Source organism: Thermobia domestica, chromosome 13, assembly GCF_964235325.1.
Source record: "Thermobia domestica chromosome 13, izTheDome1.hap1.1, whole genome shotgun sequence".
Classification (NCBI taxonomy): Eukaryota; Metazoa; Arthropoda; class Insecta; order Zygentoma; family Lepismatidae; genus Thermobia; species Thermobia domestica.
Window position 1 is genome coordinate 10551104 of NC_137466.1, and position 26607 is coordinate 10577710.

Here is a 26607-nt window from a genome sequence, read left to right on the forward strand (position 1 = left end):
ATTGATCTAGAAAAGGCTTTTGACCGCGTGAATTGGGAATTGTTGTTTGGAGTTCTAACAAAGATAGGGTTGAAATGGAAAGATAGGAGACTCATAAGAAACTTATACATGAACCAACAAGTAAATGTTAGGATAGGGGAAGAACTGACGGAAGAGAGTGCAATTGGAAGGGGAGTTCGACAAGAATGCTGCCTCTCGCCAACACTATTTAATGTCTATCTAGAAGAGATAGTGAAAAAGAGCCTACATGATGATGATGGCATTTCGGTAGGAGGTAGAATGATTAGATGCATAAGTTTTGCAGACGATATGGCGCTTGTTGCAGAATCTGAAAAGAAAATCAATAAAATGTTAGAAAAAATGAGAAAGGTCTTTGAAGAATATGGGATGAAAATAAATGTTAGAAAGACAAAAGCCATGGTGATTGGAACGAAGGGGTCTGTGTCAAATATGAAAGTAGGAGGGGAGAAAATAGAACAAGTGAATAGTTTTCGATACCTGGGTAGTATTCTTAGTAATGACATGAAATGCGAACGTGAAATAAAAGCAAGGATAGGAATGGCGAAAGAAGCCTTTAGGAGGAAGAAAAGACTGTTTTGTGGGACCTTGAATAAAGTGTTGAGAAAAAGACTCATAAAATGCTTCGTGTGGAGTGTTGTACTGTATGGGGCGGAAACGTGGACATTACGTAAAGGTGACGAAAATCGACTGGAAGCCTTCGAAATGTGGGTGTGGAGAAGAATGGAAAGAATTAGTTGGGTAGAGCGGAAAACGAATGAGAGAGTGTTAGAAATGGTGGGTGAGAAAAGAACACTTTTAGATATTATTAGGAAGAGGGAGAGAAACTGGTTTGGACATTGCCTAAGAAGAGATTGTATCATGAGGGACGTCCTAGAGGGTATGGTGGCGGGAAAGAGAGGGAGGGGGCGAAGGAGACTACAATTAATGGATGATATTAAAACAGAAAGATCATACGTGAAGACGAAAAGGTTAGCGGAGGACCGTGGAGCATGGAAGCTTCTCAGCTGCGGCAAGTGACCTGCCAATAAAGGCAGAATACCTATGATGTTGATGAATCTCTGCTACGAACTCTCTTCAGTCTACGCTGAAGAGGAATTCGGATCACTGTCAGGGGCTGAGTTCGCTAGAATGAATTGTTAGCAAGAGAAATTATTTAGTGAATCTACAAAACTTCTGAAATTAATATTAACTGTACCTATGGCGTCAGCAAAAGAAGAAAAGCTTTTTTCCACATCAAAAAGAATTGACACTTTCAAGGAATTGAATGTCCTAAGAAAGGTTATCACCAATGGTTATGGTTTCCATCGAAAGAGACCTGACAACAAGAATACCAGAGTTCAACCAGCATGTATTAGGCAGATTTGCTCCAATCAAAGAGAAGATAATGAACTTACTAATTAAATAAGGTGATTAATCGGATAAAATGTTCTGCATTTTTTTACTTTTTAAAAACATAATTTTATTTAATTTCACATGTCACATAGCATTTGCATCTAAAGTTATGCTGATTAGTCAATGAGTCCACTTTATATCTTCTGTCTCTTATCGTTCGTACTGCAACACCCGAAACCACAATCCACCGACCGCCACTGGGTTAAGTTAGTTTAATGTTATACAGATGAATACTTGCTTCTTGTTTCAACAAAGCAGTGGACATTATATATATTGTCACCTCATTTCAAGTTTTTTAAGTAAATAGGCTGTATAATAATCACACTTGAACTCCATGTACATATTATGTACAGAGAATGTACTATGTTTTCTTTACATATTTTTTAAAATTAAATAGCAATGGAGTATTTAAATAACTTTTGTACGTCTAATATTCTCATAAATACTGTTATTTCTGTGACTCATTGGATGCCGATGGAGATAGGGGAGTGGTTTCGGATATTTAGCTTTGAATCACGAGGCGCAATCTATCGTGGTTTCGAGTCCGACTCAAGATGGACAGTTTTAATTATTCTCGATATTTCTGCGTTCATGTTCCTGTATAATTGGTAGTCATGTAAGGATGTGGAAACTGAAGCTAATAATTAAAAAAAAAGTGATCGATCGGTTAAAGTTTGGTGAGAAGCTAAACAAACAAAATATAATACGTAAAAAGTATTTACTGTTGTGTTGTATTTATGTCAGCCTAAAACATAGTGGTGACAGCAGGGACGTATCCAGGACGGACTTCTGGGGGGGCGGTGGGTTGTAATACTCCTACTTAGAGCTACACAGAGAAAAATCCGTTCTTCGGACAGCGGTATATTGTACAAATATATTGTATCCTCTTGCTTACTATAGAAATCAGTACGGAGCATACGTTATACGTATGCTACATAGGCACTGCCCTTAGATGTTACATCATGCCGTTGCAGGATGTCTGACATCTAACAGTTTTCCGTATATCACATGCATATACTTATGTTACCTTCGTCAGCTATATGTTAAATACGTCCATTTGTATCTGAGATCCTGACCTCCTACATTGTTTCATACGGAAAGTACGTATAGATGGAACACTTATACAGAAAGTGTTATAAAGCGCGTTTTCAGTTATACGTCTGTTGTACGTTAAGTCCAAAAACTACAGGAATTACTAATGTAACCTAAGTAGTTGTTATGGAAGTTTGTGCTCAAAAGTAGGAGAGGAAAGAGACAATAGGAACCTATTGTAATCGTAGCAGATGCTTCTTATGCAGCTGTCTCGTAATTTCATCATTGTGTCAATTAAGGAAGTAACAAAGTGTCAATTTATTGTGAGATATGGATGTTGCACAATACTTTAACTGTTGGAAAGCAGAGAGACACGTCAAATAAAATTTAGAAACATGAGAAACATGAAAGAAAAGGATACAATTTGAAATTGAGAAGGTTCTTGTAACTGTCTCGTAATTTGAACATTGTGTCATTAAAAGAAAGAAGAAAACTGTCAATTTAATGTAACATATGGATGTATGAAAATAGTCTAACCATGGGAGGTGAGAGAGAGATCTGAAATGACTTTTAGAAAGTTTGGAAACATGAAAGAAAAGGATACAATTTGAAATTGAGAAGCTTTTTGTAACACTGTTACAATTTGAACATTGTGTCATTAAAAGAAAGAATATATTGTTAGTGAAACGTGACATATGGATGTCTGAAAATAGTGTAACAGCAGGACGTGAGAAAGTCATGTAACCTAAGAATGGCATGGGTAGGGAGAGAATTCTTTGATGTGTACTAAAGAAAGAAAGAAAGAAACATATACACAGGTGTACTGTAATTTTGGGTGGTCCAGTTTTTTGGAGGTGGAGGGCGAACTGTGCTCTGGACATTGCTTAATGAGGGGACTGTGATTTCTACTGCATGGAAACTGAAAAAATATGTGAAAAAGAAAGAAATAGGAGACACCTGCTTGTATGTGTGTGTTCCAGGTTTTTGGAGGTGGAGGGGGGGGTTGTACTGTACTTTTGGAGAAATAGCAATGAGTATACTGAATGAGAGAGAATGTAAGAAAGAGATAGTTACGTGTTAGATTGCCCCATACTGAGAGACGGGGCATACAAGATTGCATAGGGAAAGTGTAGTGTCCTTTTGACCAAAGGACCAGTTTAAATTAACGTGGGAATAGTTAAAATTACTACAATAGAAAGCGAAACTTTTTTTGTGTGTGGATGAGAAAACGTAATGTTGGTTGCGACACACGTGTATGTTTAACTCTTTTTAGAAAAGAAAGAAAAAAAGATCTTTTAAGTTGTTAGGATATAGAAAGTTATTTGAGAAAATGTATGTGACATTTATTGTTGAGGGATGAGACTCCCTGTAATTTCGACTTGAACGTAACTTTTTTTAGAAAAGAAAAAAGATTTTTCTGACTTGTCAGACAGAAAAATGTTTCATTTAGCATGCCTTGATAGAATAAAAAAAGAAAGAAAAGAAAAAAGCCCTTTTTCTGGAAAAGATTCTTGTTAACTTTAAAGAATAGCTATTGTACTTGTTTTTGTGAAAAACGGAAGGGTGTGTGTGAACGCTGGAACCACCCAGGTTAACGAATATATATAACGAAGTTTGAAATGAGAGCAGATTATATAGTGTGCTTTTGGCGTTGTGGAAACTTGCCTTGTGTATTTTTTCTGTGATTGTGTTGTTTGGAGAATAATTTTGGAATTACGTGAAGGGAAAAGGTAAGTTAAAATTTACCATTTATATAAATAAATATTGAACTTTGATTTTAAATGTATTTACATGAATTAAAATGACTTGTGTTTGCTTTTATTTATTGGACAAATGTCAGATAGAACGTTGTTATGAGACTTATTTGTGAAGATTGAAATACGCAAACCAGAAATGCTGTGTACTTCCTGAATGGTTTTTATAAGGGTTTACCTACAATTTAAAACCATAAGAAGTGCATAGGGTTACCTACATAGCAATAAAAGTATGAACGGGAACGCGTAAGAAAGCGAAAGCCAGACAGAGAGGGAAGAAAAAGAAAAAAGTTTGCTTCATTGTACGCTATGGATCGGAGCGGAGGTTGGCGGGGCGGGAGGATTTTTGTTTGTTTGTAGTTTGACTTGAAGAGCGCGAACGATAGATGCGGAAAAAGAATGTATTTTTGTATTGGTGTGTGTATGCGTTAGTGTGCGTGAGAGGGGTGAAGTTAACCTGAATGCTGCTTCAGGGCATTTTTTTATTCCTAGTTGAATGCAATGGAATTTACGGTCTTTAAAAAGGAAGGGAAAAAGCTTGATTTTGAACACAGAAACTGCAAAAGTTTGTGTAAGCCATGAGAAAAGGAATACCAAATGAACGAAATCGAATAATTTATGTTGATATCAGTGGCGTATATGCGCTGTTTATTCAAATTCTAAGTGACTATTTTTTTTCTTTAAAAATATGTGTGCCATTTGAAATAATAGAAATGGATTTATCAGATATACCTATGTAAAGATAGATTATAGTGTACTAAAAAGTACATGTGAAGTATAGAAATGTTAAAATGTTAATACTTACCTAGGATAAACTGTTTTGTTTGATGATTGAAGCACATACGAAGCACTAATATATGGCGGGAAAAAAAAAGACGGGAAACGACAAAATGATTTCGTCGGTAAACGTATGATGGAATGCCGGTTGTACAAATAACACGAGACCGATACGATTTGATGCTAACCGAACAAAAGCATGTATGCTACTGACATGTGTTGCTATATAGGTGGCGTTGATGCAAAAAGACTAAAATTTTTTCGTATAATAACTTTAAATGGGCGTAGCTCCTAAACGATTGATTATACGATAAAACGGACTACAGAAATCGATTTGTTAGGTCAAAATCTATATAGAAAGACACCTTACATGATAAATTTGAACAATTTTTTGTGGGGGCTAACAGTGGCGGCTGGGTATGTAGGGCTCTAACATTACATTTTTCGCTTTTTTGGCCAAACTATTGGTTGTAGAAACAAAAGAAAGGTATTTTCTTGAATGTTAGGACCTAACGAACACTACTATACAGATTAGAACAATGTAACTTGAAAATAATTTTAAACGGTTCATCGTAGGTGAAAATGGACTACAGAAATCGATTTGTCAGGTCAAAATCTATATAGAAAGACACCCTACATGATACATTTGAACAATTTTTATTTTTTTTGAAATTTATATACAGTGTGTTCCAAAAGTACAGGTTTTAATTTTTTGGGTTTTTACGCCAAACTATTGGTCGTAGAAACAAAAGAAAGGTATTTTCTTGAATGTTAGGACCTAACGAACACTACTATACAGATTAGAACAATGTAACTTGAAAATAATTTTAAATGGTCATAAATCCTAAACGGTTCATCGTAGGTGAAAATGGACTACAGAAATCGATTTGTCAGGTCAAATTCTATATAAAAAAACACCCTACATGATACATTTGAACAATTTTTATTTTTTTGAAATTTATATACAGGGTGTTCCAAAAGTACAGGTTTTTATTTTTTGGGTTTTTACGCCAAACTATTGGTCGTAGAAACAAAAGAAAGGTATTTTCTTGAATGTTAGGACCTAACGAACACTACTATACAGATTAGAACAATGTAACTTGAAAATAATTTTAAATGGTCATAAATCCTAAACGGTTCATCGTAGGTGAAAATGGACTACAGAAATCGATTTGTCAGGTCAAAATCTATATAGAAAGACACCCTACATGATACATTTGAACAATTTTTATTTTTTTTTGAAATTTATATACAGTGTGTTCCAAAAGTACAGTTTTTTATTTTTTCGCTTTTTTGGCCAAACTATTGGTTGTAGAAACAAAAGAAAGGTATTTTCTTGAATGTTAGGACCTAAGGAACACTACTATACAGATTAGAACAATGTAACTTTAAAATAATTTTAAATGGTCATAAATCCTAAACGGTTGATCGTAGGACAAAACGGACTACAGAAATCGATTTATCAGGTCAAAATCTATATAGAAACACACCCTACATAATAAACTTGAACAATTTTTATTTTTTGAAATTTATATACAGGGTGTTCCAAAAGTACATTTTACATTTTTGGGTTTTTACGGCCAACTATTGGTCGTAGAAAGTAAAGAAAGTTATTTTCTTAATCGTTAGGACCTAAGGAACATTACTATACATATTAGAACAATGTAAATTGAAAATAAAAATTTAATGAATTTACATAAACAATATGGCGTCGATTTTTTTGAAACTTTGGAAATATGTTTATTAAAGGATATATTTTTATATGAATAGGTAAAATGAATAATATTACTAAAATAAATACCTTTTTCGCGCGTTTTTTACCGCAAGCGGTACGCGCCGCGCGTTTTTTACCGCGACCGGTACGCGCCGCGCGGTATTTACACCGGGGAAAAAGTTTTCGCGACGCGGAACGCGTAAAATATTGTTGCCCGGAAAGTGCGCGGGGTATTGCCGGTTATAAAAAACAAACAACACTCGGTAACTTGCTATGGCACATGTACACACACGCACAGTCTTATACACACTAATGTGAATGTTATGGTACAGGTGGCGTTGTTTTAAGAAACAAACATGGCGGATGGATTTTAATGTGCATTAATCTAGTATACATTATTTTTAAAACACTAATAATTAAAAATTTAAACAAGTTAACACGAACTTAACCGAAGTTTTACGAACATTGCCGAACAAACAAAAATGTATCTACAATTTTGTACATGTTGGTTAATGTAACACACAAATGGTTCCGAACTTAACCGAAGTTTTCCGAACATTGCCGAACATAATCCTATGAGTTTATTTACAATTTGTGTACATGATTACACAAACATTAACAAACTTAATCAAACATAAACATAAAAAACGTATTATGATTTACCGTACACGATTAGTATACGTATACTTTGCATTAAATATAATTTAATTACCGTCTAAAATAATAATTATAATATTAACACGAAGTATAACACTACTACTTGTATAAGCTACAACACACTTTGTAGTCTCGTACCCAAACGCATTTTGTTTTGTAGTCTCGTACCCAAACGCATTTCGTTTTGTAGTCTCGTACCCAAAAGCATTTGGTTTTGTAATCTTGTACGCAGGTGGTTTAACATATTTTAAATTTAGTAACAGTAATATTACACAATATGATGTAATTTGTACCTTATGTTAGTGGATTTAAAAAATTCCTTTGTTAGTAGTGCTAGGAATTTCTTTTGTTTGCTTTGATGCAGGTGTTTAAACCGGTTTAAACTGGTTTTATTTTTATTTTTTTTTGTTAAGCATTGTGTATATATACCCCCGTTGGTAAAGAAATATTATCATATGAATGTTGGTAACCGTACCTTTAACACGATATTTACTTAGTTAGTGATTAAATTTATACAACCATATAATAAAAGAAATTTTAAAATATTATATTTAGAAAAGAGTATTAATATTAACTGTATTGTTACAGTTGTTGAAATTCAAAACAAGATAAGAAGAAAAAAAAGAAGAAGAAGAAAGGAAGGAAGGAAGAAATCCTGATTTTTATTAACTTTAGAATACATACCAGATTTACTTAGAAGATCATCGTAAGTATATTTATATATTATACATATTTGAATGATAATGTTTTTATACTTTGATTAAATATTGGTATATAAAGTATTATTTTTAAAAATTGTAAACTGTTAAATATTTACAATAATACCCCATTTTAAAACAAACGAAATTTGTTTTACCATTGCAGAAAATGTAATTTTTAATAGCTTCACACTTTATTTTATGAACAAAGTTTTTGCAGAATTTAAATACGATTACATTGTATTTTAACAGCAAAGTTCTTGCAGAATTTTAAAAATGATCACACTCTATTTTAAGAATGAACTTCTTGCAGAATTTTAATGATGATCACACTATATGAGTGTTCTATTAACAGAAAAAAATAAGTAGAACTTCTTAGAAGGAAACTAAATAATATTGTTAACTGAATAACACTATATTTTTATATATTGTTGTATTTATTTTAATGTAAACTAATTTTTGTTTTTATATTTTACAGATGGAATTTCTCGGTGCATCATACGTAAACGAGTTTAACGAAATTGATGAAATTTACCTGTCTGCTGTTATAGAAGGCCTGAACACGAAGGAGCGCGTGTTGGAGACCTGGTGGCGTATTATGGATAAGCAACGTCAAGGATTTCGTGGCAGTGAAAGGTATGATACCTTGCTATCAGCTCTTTTTAATTTTTATTATGATAATCAAGCACTTATATTGCAATATGCAATGTCTAGTGCAGACATTGTTGAGTTATTTGTACACGGATTTTTCCGTGAGCAAATCATGTACCAGTGGGCACATGATAAATTCATTCATTTTAATTATTTTAATTGCTCACAAGGTGATAGGATGAATGCAGCAGAGGTAGCCGAATTTTGTAATTATGGATCGCGTTTTATTTTGGTTCATAATAATGTGTCGCCATCTGTTGAAAATTCCGTAACCTCGGTCCACCAAGAAAGTCAACCCTTGGAAAACATACTTCAAGAAGAAGATTTTAATTTAATTGATGAAATTATTAATGAACAAATACAAAATGAAGCAGCAGATGGTACACAAACAAATCAAAATTCCGCAGTTTTAGTAAATTCCGATGAGTTTGGAACATTTGATTATGTGGAGGCTTTATTAAACGAGTTATGTGAAAACGGACAAAATCCTGTGGATGTTGTAAATAATGAAGTACAGGTATCAAGTGTACAATGTTCACGGGATACTCGTGGTTACGGAATGGGCTCTCCACAACCAAGTACTTCCGGTTACGTTCCTCCAAGTGAACGTAGCGGACATACAGATGTTCAAAATACAGGGGAAGGTAATTTCGAAGTAGTACATGAAAGCAGAAAAAGTTTCACTAAGTTTAACTTGGTGGGACATGAAATTGCGGTAAGGCCAATGGGAAATGAAGAAATTAGAAATCCTGCGGCCTATATTGAAAACCTAATGAACTTCGCATTGGATAATGTATTCAACAATGCGAGACCTAACGATTTTGTTGGAATGTACATTGATTCCTCCAATAGTAAGGATAAGAAAGCAGTGTATGTTCCATGGAGACGCCGCAAAGACATTTCTGCTAAGTCCGTTTTAGCTTCCATTACTAGAGTGTTAAATAGTAATGAAGACTTCCTTTTAGGTAATCATGTCCTGTTTCGATTTCATATAGTAAATTCCATGTTTGGTGCTGGAAGAACACGAGATAATAATTCCGCACTAAACAAATATTTGCCGTTAAATGAATTTTTAGTACAACATTTGGTTGAGCTTCCGGGAACCGATAATGACAAACTTTGTTTACCTAAAAGTATTGCTTGGGGTATAGCAAAGCATACCGAAACACGTCGAAATTTGAGTAATTTAACAGATCCAACTCGAGATACATTAAAAGGTAGAGCTATTAAGCTTTGTACTCAGGCAGGTGTTAGCGTTAAAGGTGGTTGCGATTTTAATGACGTTGAATTATTTGAAAAACATTTAGCTCCAAATTATCAAATTATTATTTATGAAAAAGTACCCGAAAGCAAACGTGAATTTAGAGTACGTTATCCGGAAACAGAAGTACAAAGAACAGAATTGCAGGATGCAAAACCCATCTATATTTATTATGATGAAAGGGGAAGTATTGGGCATTTCCGGCCTATTCGTACAATAACGTCATTTTTAAGAAAAGAAAAGTACTGCTTGCATTGTTTAAAGGGTTTTAATGGTTTGAATCGTTCTCATAAGTGTGAGTTCATGTGTTCATACTGCGAACATATGCATAAACTTGATGTTACGATGTATAAAATGAAATGCAATGCATGCAATAGATATTTTACTATGGGTGAATGTTTCGACAATCACTTAAAAGGTAATAAAATTGGCAAGAATGTGTGTGAATATGTGAAAGTTTGCATCAACTGTAATGCACTCTATGATTTAAGAAGACGTAAATCTGATCATACATGTGGTGAATACTTTTGTACTACGTGTCGTGAACATGTACAGGAAGGTCACTCATGTTATGTGAAGAAAGTAAAACCTACTCATATCAAGAGGTTTCTTTATATTGTTTTTGACGTAGAAACCATGCTCAAACCGGAAAATGAGCGTGGGGAGCGGGAACACGTTGTTTGCTTGGTATGCGCTAGACATGTATGTCATAAATGTATGAACACAGGCATTGATGAAGCCTGCAGTACATGTGGTGATGAAAACGGTAACCGCTCGTTTTCTTTTAAAACCATTGATGAATTTATTACACATATTTTATTAGATAGACCCCTATTTAGTAAAGTATGCGTTATAAGTCATAATGGTAGTCGTTTTGATAGCATTTTCTGTTTGAGATCTCTCATTGAGTCCCAGCATATTATTCCAAAAACTTTAATTCAGGGTCAAAAGATTTTTAGTATTTCTATTCATAATAAAATCATTTTTAGAGATAGTTATTTGTTTGTTGGTGTAAAATTATCAAAATTACCGAAAACGTTAGGCCTTTCAGAAAATTTAAAGAAGGGAGATTTCCCATACTTGTTTAATACAGTAGAGAACCAAAATTATGTAGGACCATATCCGGGAATAGAGTACTATGACCCTGAATCGCGATCTGCTGAAGAAAGAAAGCGGTTGGAGGGATGGCACCAAGAACGGGTGCAATTGGGAGAGCAATTTAATTTGCAAAAGGAAATGCTGGAGTATTGTGAAAATGATGTGAGAATTCTCACAGAAGCTGTTATTAAATTTAGTAATATCATAGAAGAGAAAACGGGTGGATTACAATGTTTTCTAGTATCGTCTACGATTGCAAGTTTAGCCATGCAAACATATCGTACATCATATCTTCCAGAAGAAAGTATTTCTGTTATACCACCTTTGGGGTACCATTATAAAACAAAAACCAGTGAAAAAGCAATGAAATGGCTAAAGTATATGGAACACCAAATGGGTATAGAAATCCAGCATGCTGGACGAAACGGAGAACAATCTTTTGGAAGGTATAATGTTGACGGATACAATGCAGAGCATAATGCCGTGTTCGAATTTATGGGATGTTACTGGCATGCCTGTAAAACGTGTTATCCAAATAACCGTAATGCCACAATAGATAATGCACATGGTCCGTACAACACATTTGAAAAAAGGTACGAACATACGGAAATCCGGCGAAAATATTTCACAGAAATTCTAAAAATGAATTTGTATGAAATATGGGAGTGCTCTTGGGATAATAAAGTACGCACAGATGTAGATTTACAAAAGTTCCTTAAAGAACAATGTGATACTACTGCCGACTTTCTTATTCCTAAGAGTTGCTACAACGGAGGCCGTACTGAAGTATTTCGTTCTTATGTGAATTGTGCGGACGATGAATCCATTCTTTATTATGATATTACATCGTTATACCCCTACGTAATGGCAAGGAAACCTCTTCCGGTGGGGGCACCTAAGGTGCATAAGGGGCCGGTTTTCCCAGATGTGGGAAAAATTCATGGGATTGTAAAATGTACTGTATTGGCTCCTAAACAACTCTTTTTTCCCATCTTACCGTATGTAGCGCAAAGCCGATTAATATTTGGACTTTGTAGGCTATGTATGGAAGGAGAAACTATTGATAATTGCACACATAGTGATACTGAACGTGCATTAACTGGAACTTTTTGTACACCAGAGCTTCACCGTGCTCTTGAAAACGGATATAAAATCGTCAAAATTTATGAAATATGGGAATTTGAACTCATGGGTTCTGAAGATCGGAATTCACCTAGTTTATTCCGGGACTATGTGAATACGTTTCTTCAGATGAAGCAGGAAGCTTCAGGCTATCCTGCTTGGTGTAAAACTGAAGAAGACAAAGATAAGTATATTGACGATTACTATGCTCACGAAGGCATAAAATTAAATAAAAATAATATTAGGACGAACCCTGGACTTAGACAATGCGCGAAGTTGTACCTCAATTCCTTATACGGAAAATGGGGACAGCGTACAGATATGACACAGTGTGTGATTATTGATAGTGGGACAGAGTTCCATAGGTACCTTGCTACACCGAGATATGAGGTTCATAGTGTTATTCCAGTTGGTGATGAACATCTTATTCTAACATATAAAGACTTGGAAACCGAAAATGTACCTCTGGAATTTTCCAATGTCGTCCTTGCTGGTTTTATTACTTCATGGGCCAGGCTACAATTATATGATTTACTTGTGACTGTAGGACCTGAAGACGTAATTTATTGTGACACAGACAGTATTATGTTTACGTGTAAAAAAGATAGGGAACCTCCGTTGAAGCTTGGAAGCTATTTGGGTGATCTCACTGATGAAATTGAAGAAGGGTGGGAGTTTGTAACGTTTATAGGATTAGGGCCAAAAAATTATAGTATGCGGCTTAAAAATGCCGCAGGGGAATTTCGGAATATTTTCAAAATTCGGGGAATTACACTAAATGATAGGACCTCTCAAAGAATAAACTTTGAGAGTTTCTATGGATTAGTGACAGGAAATATTAATTGTAGAATTATAGAAAATCCAAATAGCATTGTGCGGAAACAGGGCTTCACTATCTTTTCACGTAAAGAGACAAAAACACACCAAGAGGTAAACAAAAAACGTAAACGTATTGACGATACACAAAGTGACGAACCAATACCAAAGACAAAAAGTTTACCTCATGGATATGTACAATAATAATTTTAGCTTGGCTTATAAGTGATTGTTTTTATTTATTTATTTATTTATTTTTTAACAAATCATTAGTAGAGTATGACTATTTATTTATTTATTTATTTCATCGTTTGCTGTGCAAACTTATAAATTGTAAACCAAAGTATACATTTCATTCTAGTCATTCATTTATTCTAGTCATTCATTCATATTTTAGTCATTTCAAGCTTTAATATTTATTGTTTAACTTATTCTTAATTTATTTTTAATTTATGTTGTTAATTGTGTGAGTGAGTGTGTGAATGAGTGTATATAAAGTAAAGTATCTATTGTATGCATTCAGTTTAATACAAGATGTTAAAGTTTCAACATCCATCAACCATTTTAATTGCTGGTCCTTCACGTGCAGGTAAAACATGTTTTGTAAATCGATTATTAAATGAACGTGATCAAATGTTTACTATGAAATTTAATGAAATTGTTTGGTGTTATGGTGCAGTCATACCAAATTTAGATGCAAGTTCAGAAATTCGCTTTATAGAAGGAATTCCAGATATGAATAATTTTGAAATACAAGAAAATTCATTATTAATATTAGATGACTTAATGTCTGAAACCAATGGTGATGTTGCAAACTTATTTACAAAATATGCACATCATAAAAAATTAACAGTAATATTTATTGTTCAAAATTTATTTCCAAAAGGAAAACATGCTCGTGATATAAGTTTAAATGCACATTATATTATAGTATTTAAAAATCCTCGTGATAAATTACAAATACAATATTTAGCAAGACAAATTATGCCACGATATAGTAAACAAGTTGTGAATGTGTTCGAAGATGTAACACGTGAACCTCACACTTATTTGTTATTTGACTTAACTCAAAAAACAAATGATGCATTACGATTACGTACAAATATTTTTCCTAATGAAACACTGCATGTATATGCAAATGTAAAAGACAGTAATTTAGTTGTTTACGTTTAGTTTAGTTCAAGATGTTGAAGGTGAAACAACACTTTGATACTCTCCGTGCTTTGTGCAAATGCAAAAGCGCAAAGCGAAAACAAATTATACGACATGCATCTGGTGATTTAATACGTACTATTTCACAAGTTGCTAAAAACACAATAAAAGGAAACATTCCGTTGAATTCGCGTCAGAAGCAACGTTTACGTAGACATAAAAAGATCTTGCGTGCTTTATCTGCACAACGTACAGCACTTAATAAGAAAAAGAAAATTTTATTACAGAAAGGTGGGGCATTTTTACCATTAATTTTAGGACCATTACTTGGTGCAGTAGCAAGTAGTTTGTTTGGAAGATAAGTATGTCGGAATTTCGTAAAATGATATTAGTGCCTGAAAATGCAATGCAACAAATGCATGCAAATATAAAATCAATAGATTCACATCAATCGCGTTTAGATGAAGAAATGAATAGTATTTTACAACGTCGTAATCTTAGTATTGAACAAAAATGGAAATTGTATCAGCAAGCATTACAACAATATTTAAATTATACTTCATCAGTTTCACAAAATCCAATTACATTACCTATTATTGAAAAAGATGTTCCTCAAACATCATCATCATCAACATCATCTCAAGAAGAAGAAAAAAATAATTCTATTTTACCGTTTGTATCAGACATTTTACAATCAGTACCAAAAACACAACGAAGGAAAACAGATCTATTATTAAAACAGTTAACAAGTTCTGATAAAATTCATTGGGATCAATCAGGAACAGTACGTATTCAAGGAAAAATAATACCAGGTTCTAATATTATTGATTTAATAAATGATGTTGTTCGTACACGAAAATATTCAAGAAATCCTATAGGCATTCACGAGTTTAAAAATTTATTGGATGATCTTAATGTACCACGTGAATTTATTTCTACTCCTATAGTGAAATCACATAGCAAAGTTAAAAAATCACAAAGTCCAACACTAGTAACAAATATTTTTAAAAACTGGAAAGAATATAAAATGTAAATAAAAATGGGAAAATTGTCAAAATTATATTATGATTATACAAATCCTGCTTCTTTGTCAAGTATTAAAACATTACAAGGAAAAACAAAATTATCAAAAAAGAAAATTAAAAATTGGTTAGCATCTCAAGATGCATATACATTACATGCACCAGCACGTAAAGTGTTTGAACGTAAACAATATTATGTTAGTGCACCAAATGAAACATTACAAATGGATTTAGCAGATATGCAAAATATTGCCAAGTATAACAAAAATTATAAATATATATTATGTTGTATTGATATTTTTTCACGGTATGCGTATTGTGTTCCCTTAAAAACAAAAACAGGTCCTGAAATGGCAAAAGCAATCAAAAAAATTTTAAAAAATTTTAAACTACCTGTGTTTAATGTACAAACGGATTTAGGTACAGAATTTTATAATCGGCATGTAAAACGTTTATTTAAAGAATACGAAATTAATCATTATAGTGTACATTCAGAAATTAAATGTGCATTAGCTGAACGGTTTATAAGAACATTAAAAGAAAAATTGTATCGTTATTTTACGGCTAAAAATACATACCGTTATATAGATGTGTTAGATCAATTTGTAAAAAATTATAATCATTCGTATCATAGTAGTATTAAAATGGCACCGGCAAATGTAAATCATTCTAATGTTGATCAAGTTTGGAATACGTTGTACGGTGATAAAATGAATAAAGACAAATTAACATGTAAATTTCACCCTGGTGATTATGTGCGTGTTAGTAAATATAAACATAAATTAGAAAAGGGATATTTACCAAAATGGTCACAAGAAATTTTTATTGTTGATAAATGTATTCCGACAAATCCTATTACATATAAATTAAAAGATTGGAATGATGAGGAAATTAAAGGAATATTTTACACAGAAGAATTACAAAAAGTAAATGTAAATTCAAACAAAACATTTTTAATTGAAAAAGTACTAAAACGAAAAAAAGATATGATGTATGTAAAGTGGTTGGGATATCCATCAAGTATGAATTCATGGATTAAAACAAATTCTGTTCAGTCTTCAAAATGAGTTCAATGATAGAACATGATTTCTATGTTACTCTTCCTTCAAATGCTAGTAGTGAAATTTTTACTAATAATACAACTTCTTCATTTATAGTAAAGTTAGCACAACCTATTCACTTAAGTGAAGGAGAATGGTATGTTGCCTTAACACAACTTAATGTACCTTTAATTTTTATAATGTTGGTAAAAATGAAAAAATTGTAATTGAAACCATCGTTAATGATGAACTTGAAATTGTAGATGTTGATATTACACCAGGATACTATACTTCTATTTCATCCATTTTAGAAATGATTCCTGAAGAATTACGCATGTTAAAATATTATAAAAATAAAAATCAAGTTGGAATTAGACATTCTTTAAAATTAAAAGATTTTTGTGTTATTGGAATGACACGCGGATTGCAACATTTACTTGGATTTATAAATGAAAATACAACAGAGTTTACAGATGCTGTTTTTATAAAACCAGTTAATGAAGATGTTCCAACCGTAACACGCGCAAAATTTCCATGCAATTTAGAATATAATATACCAAACGTTTTTAATGTTTGTGTTGATATTGTGAAACAACAAGAAAATATTGGACCAGTACTTCGTAAAGTTAGTGCATATAATATTGAGCACGGGGATGTAAAATGTTTTCTATTTCACACACCACAATATGTTAAAGTTGTAAAATCTTATTTTAACACGATTGAAGTAAACTTAAAAGATGAGCACGGTTTAAAATTGCCATTTCAATTTGGAACTTCAAACTTAACACTTCACTTTAAACGAAAATGATTTCTGAAAGTATTGATGAAAGTTTTTACATTACACTTGTATCAAACCCAAGTAGTGATGTATATCCTACAAATAGTCCAACACATTTTATTAATCAACTAAAAAATAATATTCAATTATCAGAAACCGATTGGCATGTAGGAATAAGTGAATTACATGTTCCTTTAACATGTTATAATGTTAACGATGGAGAAAATGTTATGTGGTATAAAATAAAAAATGAAGAAGCACAAAAAGGTAAAATTGTAAGTGGATATTATCACTCTGCACATCATATCATTGATGAATTAAATAAAATATCAAAAGACATAAAATTTTCTATATCAAATATTGTACAAGTAGATTGTAGTGATCGTGTTGAATCGGCCTTATTATCAGCAACATTAGCAATGCAATTAGGACTTCGTCAACATAAAGATCTTGTTTTGTATAAACGTGGATTTAAACAACCATATGTTGATATTGGATATCCACATCAAATTTTTATTTATACTGATATCATACAATATCAGTTTTTAGGTGATACAAAAGCACCTTTATTACGTATTGCAACAATATCAAATGTAAAATACGGTAAAGTCAAAACATTAACATTTCAAGATATTCATTATCTTCCACTTGCAAAGTTTTCATTTAACAGTATTGAAATACTATTAAAAGACCATGCAGGACGAAATTTGCCATTTCGTTCTGGGACACTAAGTGTTACACTTCATTTTAAGCGCTCTCCTAATAAAAAGTAATTAATTAATTAATTATATTTTAAAAATGAAATTTAGACGACAATACGGACATGGTATCCCATACTTTTCAGGACCTGTATATCAACGGGGACATGGTATAGGTAGTTTCTTCCAAGGATTATTTCGTTTTGCATTACCATTTCTTAAACAGGGTGCAAAAACTTTAGGTCGACAAGCATTACAAACGGGAATACAAGTAGCGGGTGATGTATTAGAAGATAAACCATTTAAAGAATCTGTTCGTGCACGTGTAAAACAAGCTGGTGAAACATTAAAGACAAAAGCTGTTAACAAAGTTGGTCAGTTATTAACTGGAAGTGGTAAGAGACGGCCACGCAAGCGTAAAGCTCCGGCAATTGTTCGCTTTGGACCTCCAACTAAACGTAAGCGTACAAACAAAAGCAAAAGCAAAAGAAAAGTAAAAAGAAAAATAAGTCGTGTTACAGATATATTTTCATAATGGCACTACTTAATTCAAACAGTGTGGAATGTTGTACCAATGATTTCGATTTATTTAGTACTCCAATGACACAAACTGCGATTGAATCTTGCTTTAATGCTGAATACCGTCCAATTTCAACATTAAGTTCTGATGGACCTATTGAATTTTTTATTCCCGGTGAAACAGGAGAATTTATTCATACTGCATATCTTTATCTTTACGTACGTTGTAAAATTACAAAACCTGATGATACACCATTAGCTGACACTGATGTTGTAGCACCAACAAATAATTTCCTACATTCATTATTTAGTCAAATTGACATTTCATTAAATGATAAATTAATTACTTCTTCATCAGGATTTTATCCTTATCGTGCGTACCTTGAAACATTATTAAATTATTCCCGTGATGCTTCTGATACACATTTGAAATTAGGTATGTGGTATAAAGATACCGCTAAACAATTTGATAGCATTGGTAATGCTAATGTAGGTTTTCAACAACGTGCTAATTATATTAAAAAACAGTAAATCGTTTGAAATGTATACAGATATTGCTGGATTACCAAGAGCACTTGTAAATAAAGTAGGTCTTCGTATAAAATTACATCGTAGTAAAGATGCTTTTTGTTTATTATCTCCTGCAAATACTTCTTATAAAGTAAAACTTGAAGATGTTACTCTACATATACGTCGCATTGATGTTGCACCTCATTTGGCAATGGAAATCAATACTAATATGAATCATGAAACAGCAAAATATCCCCTTACAAGAGTACAAACAAGATCATATACTATTCCTGCAAACGTTAATTCATACAATCTTGATAATATTTTTCTGGGTAACGTACCTAAAGGTGTTGTTATCGGGTTTGTTTCCAATTCGGCATTTAATGGAAAATCTGAACTAAATCCATTTCATTTTCAACACTTTAACGTTAACAAACTGCAACTACAAGTTGGATCAAAATCTTTTCCTCCCAGTCCCCTCACCCCCGATTTTCAAAACAATTTGTACCTTCTAAGTTACCATTCTCTGTTTTCCGGTACTGGTTTATATTATAAAGATGATGCACATACTATTACTCCTGAAGAATATCCACACGGCTATACTCTTTATGCATTTATTCTATCACCTACAGCAACATTAGATGATTGTACTTGGGACCTTGTGCGTGATGCACCTGTAAATGTTAAAGTTTCCTTTTCTGAAAATTTAACTGAGCCTATAACATGTATTGTTTACGCTCAGTTTGATTCTTTAATTCAAATTGATAAAGATAGAAATATATATACTGATAATACTTTTTAAAAGTATCATTTTAATAAAAGGAGTATAACTGTTCACTTCTAAGCATATGAATTACATGCGCCCTACTGGTACAAAGTGCGTTAAACATTGTATATTGTAATATTTTTGCTTGATTATTCAAAGAGTTGCAAGGTATCATACTATGAAGTTTTTCAAAAGTATTTTTTATACGTTAGCACCATTCATCGTTATTGGTAAAGTTATAAAAAACTCTGTCATGAATATTTTAAACATATTATTTCGTTTTATGAAAATATTCCATATACTCCACTAGGTCTTCCAACATATACGCGTATAAAGTGATGTAAAGTGAAGTGAAGTGATATAAAGTAAAGTTATGTACACGGATGATTTAATAAAAGTGTTACTTCGTGATAAAGTTACTGGTGCGAATGTGCATGGCATTTATCCTATTGATAGAATACCAAAAACTGTGCAACCACCGGCTGGACTTATTATAAATTTAAGCAATTCATCTTCAGGTGGCACACATTGGGTGTGTGTATTCATTGATGAAAATCAAAGAGGATACTATTTCGATAGCTTAGCATTACCATTTCCAAAAGAAATAAAAACTTTTTTAAATAAAAATTGTAAAATATATTTTACAAATAGTTCCGCATATCAAGATGATAATTCAATCTTGTGTGGACAATTTGTGTTGTACTTTCTGCATCATATTGTACGAAAGAAAAGCTTTAACGGATGTTTAAATTTGTTCAAAAAAAATAATCTTAAACAAAGTGATAAAATTGTATTCAATCATGTAAGCAATATAATGAAAAATAAAAAACAAGTAGATTAGTTTAATAAAAATTTTTTTATTTACAATTGAAAATCTTGTATTTTTATTTACAAGAACATATCATATTCTTTTTACAACTTTGCAAATGCATTAGTTAATGTTATAGTACGTTGATACTTCCACCAATAACATAACTGTTGTGCATTACGAAATGCACATCCTGATTTTTTCTCAAGTTTAATATTTTGTTCATGAAAAGCACAATAATCATTAAATACGTTTGCATGCATTGTGTTTAATGGTGGACACTGTTTACTTTCCAAATCAATAACATTAGCTAGTGCAAAAATATTTTTAATCCAAAGTGTTTTTTCTGCACCTTTACAATAAAAGGTTGCATCTTGTTTACAAAGTTGATATATAAGGTTACGTATGTGTGATACAGTATAACCGCATTTATCATTCCAAGTTAAACCGTGTAAGTTTAATGTTAACCATTCAATTTGTTTTTGACAACCTAATGGAAGTATATTGTATTCTACTGGTGATTTTATTAAACAATGCAAATTTACTGTATCATCACACGCAGTTAAACAAAATTCACGTATAATAAATTCATGATTTGAAATCTTAAAACCTTGTATGTCAATAATGTATTCATTAACACATGGTGAAATTTTATGTTTACGTTCTAAGAAAAATGGTATAATTTGTCCAACAAATTCAGTGTTCTTTAAACATTCACGCGTTTTGCGTATAAAGTTTATACTTGAAATTTCACTATGGTGTTCTTCAAACACTTCATATAAATCAATAACAGTTATGTCGTTGGATAAATATCCTACAGCAAAAGTTCCAATATCATCGTGAAATAAACATTGATGTTCAAGATGCAGCAAGCAATGTTCACAAGAAATATTATTATTAAAGCGTAAGTATGCACTTATAGTTTTTAAAACACAAACTTCACTAATATGTTCTTCACTACATGATACACAAAAATTATTTTCGAAATACATTATGTACATTACGTTTTCTTAACACACTTCACTATAGTCGTTCGATCTGTCTTTTTCAAGGAAAATACTTAAAAGTTCTTTGCGTACATTCACATCCACTGATAGTTCACCAAATGTAATATTAAAATAATCTCTTGTTAATGTTGTAATAACTGTATGTGTTTCCGCATAAATATCAAATAATTCCTCCTGTACACGAGGATTCACTAACACAGACCAAACACGAATGTCTAAAACGTCGTCATTACAGTAAAAACATTCATGCGACCATTCACATGTATCATGCCAATAACATGCATAGCATATTAAATAATCATTTGGTTTCCATTTCAGTATACAATCTCTTACACAGTTCACATCCACATAATTAACACCACATTCACAGTTCCAACTTAATTCTGATAAATCAGGTGAACATGGCGGCGTATCCACATTTGATACCACTTCGTCATTTGATTCCGCCTCAAAATCTGAATTATCTTGCGAAAATTCATACACTTCATTATCTATTCCCGCCTCACTATCACTTGCATAAACTTTTATATTTTCGTTTTCATATCTTTCTAATTCATGTTCATCAAATGTACAATCTGGAGAATCTGGATATTCATTCTCACCGTCTAACTTATGCTTCACATCAATGTCTTCTACAAACTGACGGTTCTCCATCGCTAACAAAACTATACATGCCTATTTTTTAAAACCAATATTTAAATAAAAATTTCAAATGACGTCACGCGCTCGCGCCCGCGCACGCGGCTATTTTCCGTTCGCGCCCCCGCGCCTTCCCGCGCCGCGTCCGCCTTTCCGCCGCCGCCGGGTTAAAAATCTTTTTATAACAATCCGGTATTGTTCAACACCTAAATTAATATTCTTTAACGCATACAGCTGCAATGTTTCTCTTTACATACACCTGCAAGGTTTCTCTTTTATTATTCTTTATAACAAGCTTCCCATTGTTCAACAAGTTTTCCAAGGTTTTTTCTTAAAATCATTTATCTTTACAACTTTGACATCTTTTATTATTCTCTTTTATGTCACTACCATACATATAATAGTACAACAACCATTACCTGTCATCATATGTCATTTAAACAATACTGTATTTCTATACAACTATACTTTCTACCTATTGTCTCCGGGCACCCTGCTGGGGCTTCACTATTACGAATACAATAGGTTTCTATTGTCTCTTTCCTCTCCTACTTTTGAGCACAAACTTCCATAACAACTACTAACCTATCTTTTTAAGTACGCCACCTACATTTTTTTTCTCAGTGTACTTTCAAGAGCTTCAAACTTTGGGATGGGTTATATATAAAATAAGAGTTTCCTCTTCTGGGGGGGGGGGAGAAATATTGCACTGAATAGATGTAAGTGGGTGGATAACAATTTCGTCGTATCAGAGGCGACGACTTCTTTCGCTACGGAATTTAATCGTTGACTCAGCGGCTGAAGACTTAAGTTATTTTGATTAACCAGAAATTGTAGATTTAGTTTTTGACCTTTGGAAATTGCGCATGTGGGACAGACGTTCCATTTCATCAAGTTTTTTAAAAAATACATATATCTAGATTGTCATTCAAACAAGCCTCATTTCATTATGATATTTTAAAATTTATTTTCAACTTACCTGTCGTTGAGAGGGAACCAACCCAGCAACAGGGATCTGGCGTTGGCTTCTCAACCTTTCTTGCTCCTCTTTCAAGAGGGCCTTCTGGAGGCGAATTTGTTGTTTCACGGTTAGATAAGCCTTTTCTACATCTCGAAACGCTTGCGAGTTCACTGTGTAAAGAAGGAAACGGAAGAAAGCACATATAAGTTTCAAATACTCACCAATAGCGTACCATTTTGTAATATTCAAATATCATTAACTCGTTCTGCTGTATAGTGCAGGGGCATAAGAAAATATTTCCTAGCCCGTGAGATTTTGAATGAAAACATATTGGGACTTATCGCGATGTATTTGTAATAAAGCATATAACATGTACTACTAGGTGTTTTGCCTGATTCCATTGCAGACGGACTGTATGACGTCATGATTTCAAGATGGCCGCCAGAATAGACAATAATATGTTTTTCGTCTGTAACTCGTTTATGGTTAATTAACACACAACGCGATATATATATATATATATGTGTGTGTGTGTGTGTGTGTAAACCAGCAGATCTTCGCACGGCAAATGCAGGAATTCTATATGATTTCAAAATATATATGATGTAAAAAATTTACCAATTAAGCTTGAAGTTAACAGCATCAGGAATGTCATTATACATCTCAGCGACCATAACATCTATGGATTTAACGCGGTCGTTTTCGATTATTTTGACATTTCACATCCTCCTCCACCTTCCCTCGTAAAAACCGTTCGAATCATTGTACTCGCTGCATTAACCTATATTTTGGAAGGTGAATATTCTAGTACCAATGCGAAGGGCATCTTCAGCAACGCCCTACTTTCTTGACCAATGAGTACCAGGGTTGATATGGTATGAAGGAAGCTGATTGGCTCTGTAGGTCACGAATACGTTGATCTCGATGTCGCAAAGTGAAGTATGTTAGTGACCTACTGTGCTTAGTATTAGTGACCTATAGTTGGTATTAGTGACCTACAGAGCCTACGAGCCTACTAGTTCTCTACATACCCATATCGACCCTGGTACTCACCAGCCAAGAAAGTAGGAAGTCAACGATGCATTGGGTGGACATGCCCTTTACCAATGACAACACTGAAAATTATTTGCTGGATTATTTATTACTTACCGGTGGTTAACTTTACATGCAATATTCTAAGAAGATTGCAAATTTCTACGTGTTTGATGTTTTGCCTATATTATTTTAACATATGACCATAAATTCTTTCTTATTTTATAATTAACACGTAAAAATATTACGTAGAGAAAACTTCACATATCATCCTCCAAGTCCAAGGGTTATTCATCATCGTCTGCAAATACCACTGTTATCGCAGATCTCTTCATCGCCACCACACTTACATATTTCTGAACACGGTAAAGTCCATATTTTACACATGTAATTTACAACACAACGTCCTTTCCCACAACCACAACGTACTAATTCCAGTAACCAATCTGGTGCGCATGGCATCGAACTCATCATAGGAGAACACTTGTTTCCAGATTTCTCTCATCCATACTGTGATGATTCTGGGAAGTTTGGGTATTGCTTATCAGCATGCATCACTCCAAACTTGATAATGTACTCTTAAAATATGTTGTGTCAGGGAGAATTTTTAAATGTAAATTTCACTTTGCACATCTTTTGTTGAAAACATCCACCAGCACAATTCACCTATGTCTGATATTTTTTTTCTTTCAAGTAAACTTGGCAAAAGAATTCCTCGACTAGTTGCTCATGTTCTTGTTTAAATTCTTCTAGAGGGGCCGCGGTGGCTCAGTGGTAGAGCGTTCACCTCTGGTGCTTGGGGTCCCGGGTTCGATCCCAGCCCCCACCAAGTGAACTTTGTGGTGGACAAACACCGTGTGCGTGGGTTTTCTCGGGGTTCTCCCACTTTCTTCATTCCACCATTTCATTCAGTACTCATCATCACCGTCTCCTTTAGCCTAACCGGCATAACCGTCGGACGTAAAACTCAAGGATTTATTTTTCTTCTAGAGATTTAAGTGAAGTGCCAAAGCCTGAAGAACTTCTTTTTCTGCTGTTTGGGAAACTTTCCCAAAAGATAGTTTGCTTTTATTCTTGAAAAACTCTGTAATATCACTGCCGGAAAATGCGCGAAGAGCTAACAATGTCTGAACTTTTGTAGACCCTATTCTGAAATAAACAAGATTGTTATCAATAAATAATTTATTAGCACCAAATCCAACGACAAACATAGAGTCTTTCGGAAAATGTTACGACCACCACAGTGAAAGGATGTAAACGTCGTATCTGGTGAAGGCAGGGTAGTAAAATGACGTGAGATATACAATGAATGTAGAATAATTTTTGTATCAGCTTTCGATTGAGTGTTTTGAAGTTCTCTAACCTCATTTCCATCGATGACTTCGCTTCATTCCTCCAACTATCAGTTTTTGTTTAATCTTTCGTGATGGAATATGCCTTTATTTGCGAGAAATTATATTAACTCATCCATAGTTTTTGAATGAGACAAGAGAGATCTTATTGGCAATCTTTGGATATTGGTAGAATCTGTAATTTTGTACTCGACAGGTATTTTTTCACAGAAAGTAGAAGAGAGCAGAAATTTAATTTGAATAAAAAACAAAACAACTGAGAAAACTTAAAACTATGACTATAACTCTGAAACGTTAAGATATAAAAAATATAATAACTTTTTCTCTACCTTTTTTTCATTCAGAACAAAAAATGTTATCTACAAAATTTGCAGAGAATTAACCATAAAGAGTTACAGACGAAAAAAGATAGTAGTATCTATGCTGGCAGCCATCTTGAAATTATGACGTCATACAGCCCTCTACAATGAAATCAGGTCAAGCACCTGGTAGCACCTGATTATATGCTTCATTTCAAATACATCGCGATAAGTCTCAATATTTCTTCATTCAAAATCCCATGGGATTATATATGCCCCTGGACTAATACATGTAATAGCTCAGTTTATACGACTCCGACAGTTAGGTTGATTGAGCACTCATATTATCTGGATTCTTTCTTTAATTACAAAACATCGGACTTGTCTTTTACACATGATCTATATCAGGTATTGTTTCGGTCTTTGCTCACTTCAGATTTTAACTTTCTACGAGACCCAAAATCAATTACTTTTACACATAAGAGATGGCTTATTTAAAGCTATTTAAAAACTAAAACATTGTATGGTCATGGGATGTTCATGGGGAGAATTAACGCTACTTCCCTCCCGTACGTATGCTTTTCTTTTAATATCAGAGTGAAGCCAATGTGTTTGAGAAGAAGAAGAGGTCACCCCGGCGACACAAGCATACAACCCCGAAACAAAGATAGCGGAAAAACTTTAACTAATAAAACACAACTTTCAAATCACAGCACAAGTAACAATTGAAACGGTTCGTAGTTTTCTTTAAAGTTTTATACACTTCCAAAAATTAAGAACGGAGAGTAAGCTTCACAGCTGTCTCTCTCACAAGTGGTATAAATCGATGAAACTCAAACAATGAATAGAAAGTAATGCTACCGTATAATACAAGAAACAACAGAGAGAAACACGTGATTAAGAGAACCGGAATGACACTTTTATAAGGAAACAATAACTTATACTGAAACCACTTCGAGTCATAATGGTCTCCCATACAATCATCATGGATAGGAATCCATGCTTGTCAACGTGCTTTTATGCTGCTCACA

General features: G+C 33.3%; 1 protein-coding gene across 1 annotated transcript in view; it reads right to left on the bottom strand.

Moving 5' to 3' along the window:
- Positions 1 to 26607, bottom strand: part of LOC145667491 (uncharacterized) — a 129415-nt gene that overhangs the window by 17272 nt on the left and 85536 nt on the right. Inside the window, exon 3 of the mRNA XM_081734968.1 lies at positions 22912 to 23063. Coding sequence (XP_081591094.1) covers positions 22912 to 23063 — 152 coding nt within the window. The remainder of the gene's footprint in view (positions 1 to 22911; positions 23064 to 26607) is intronic.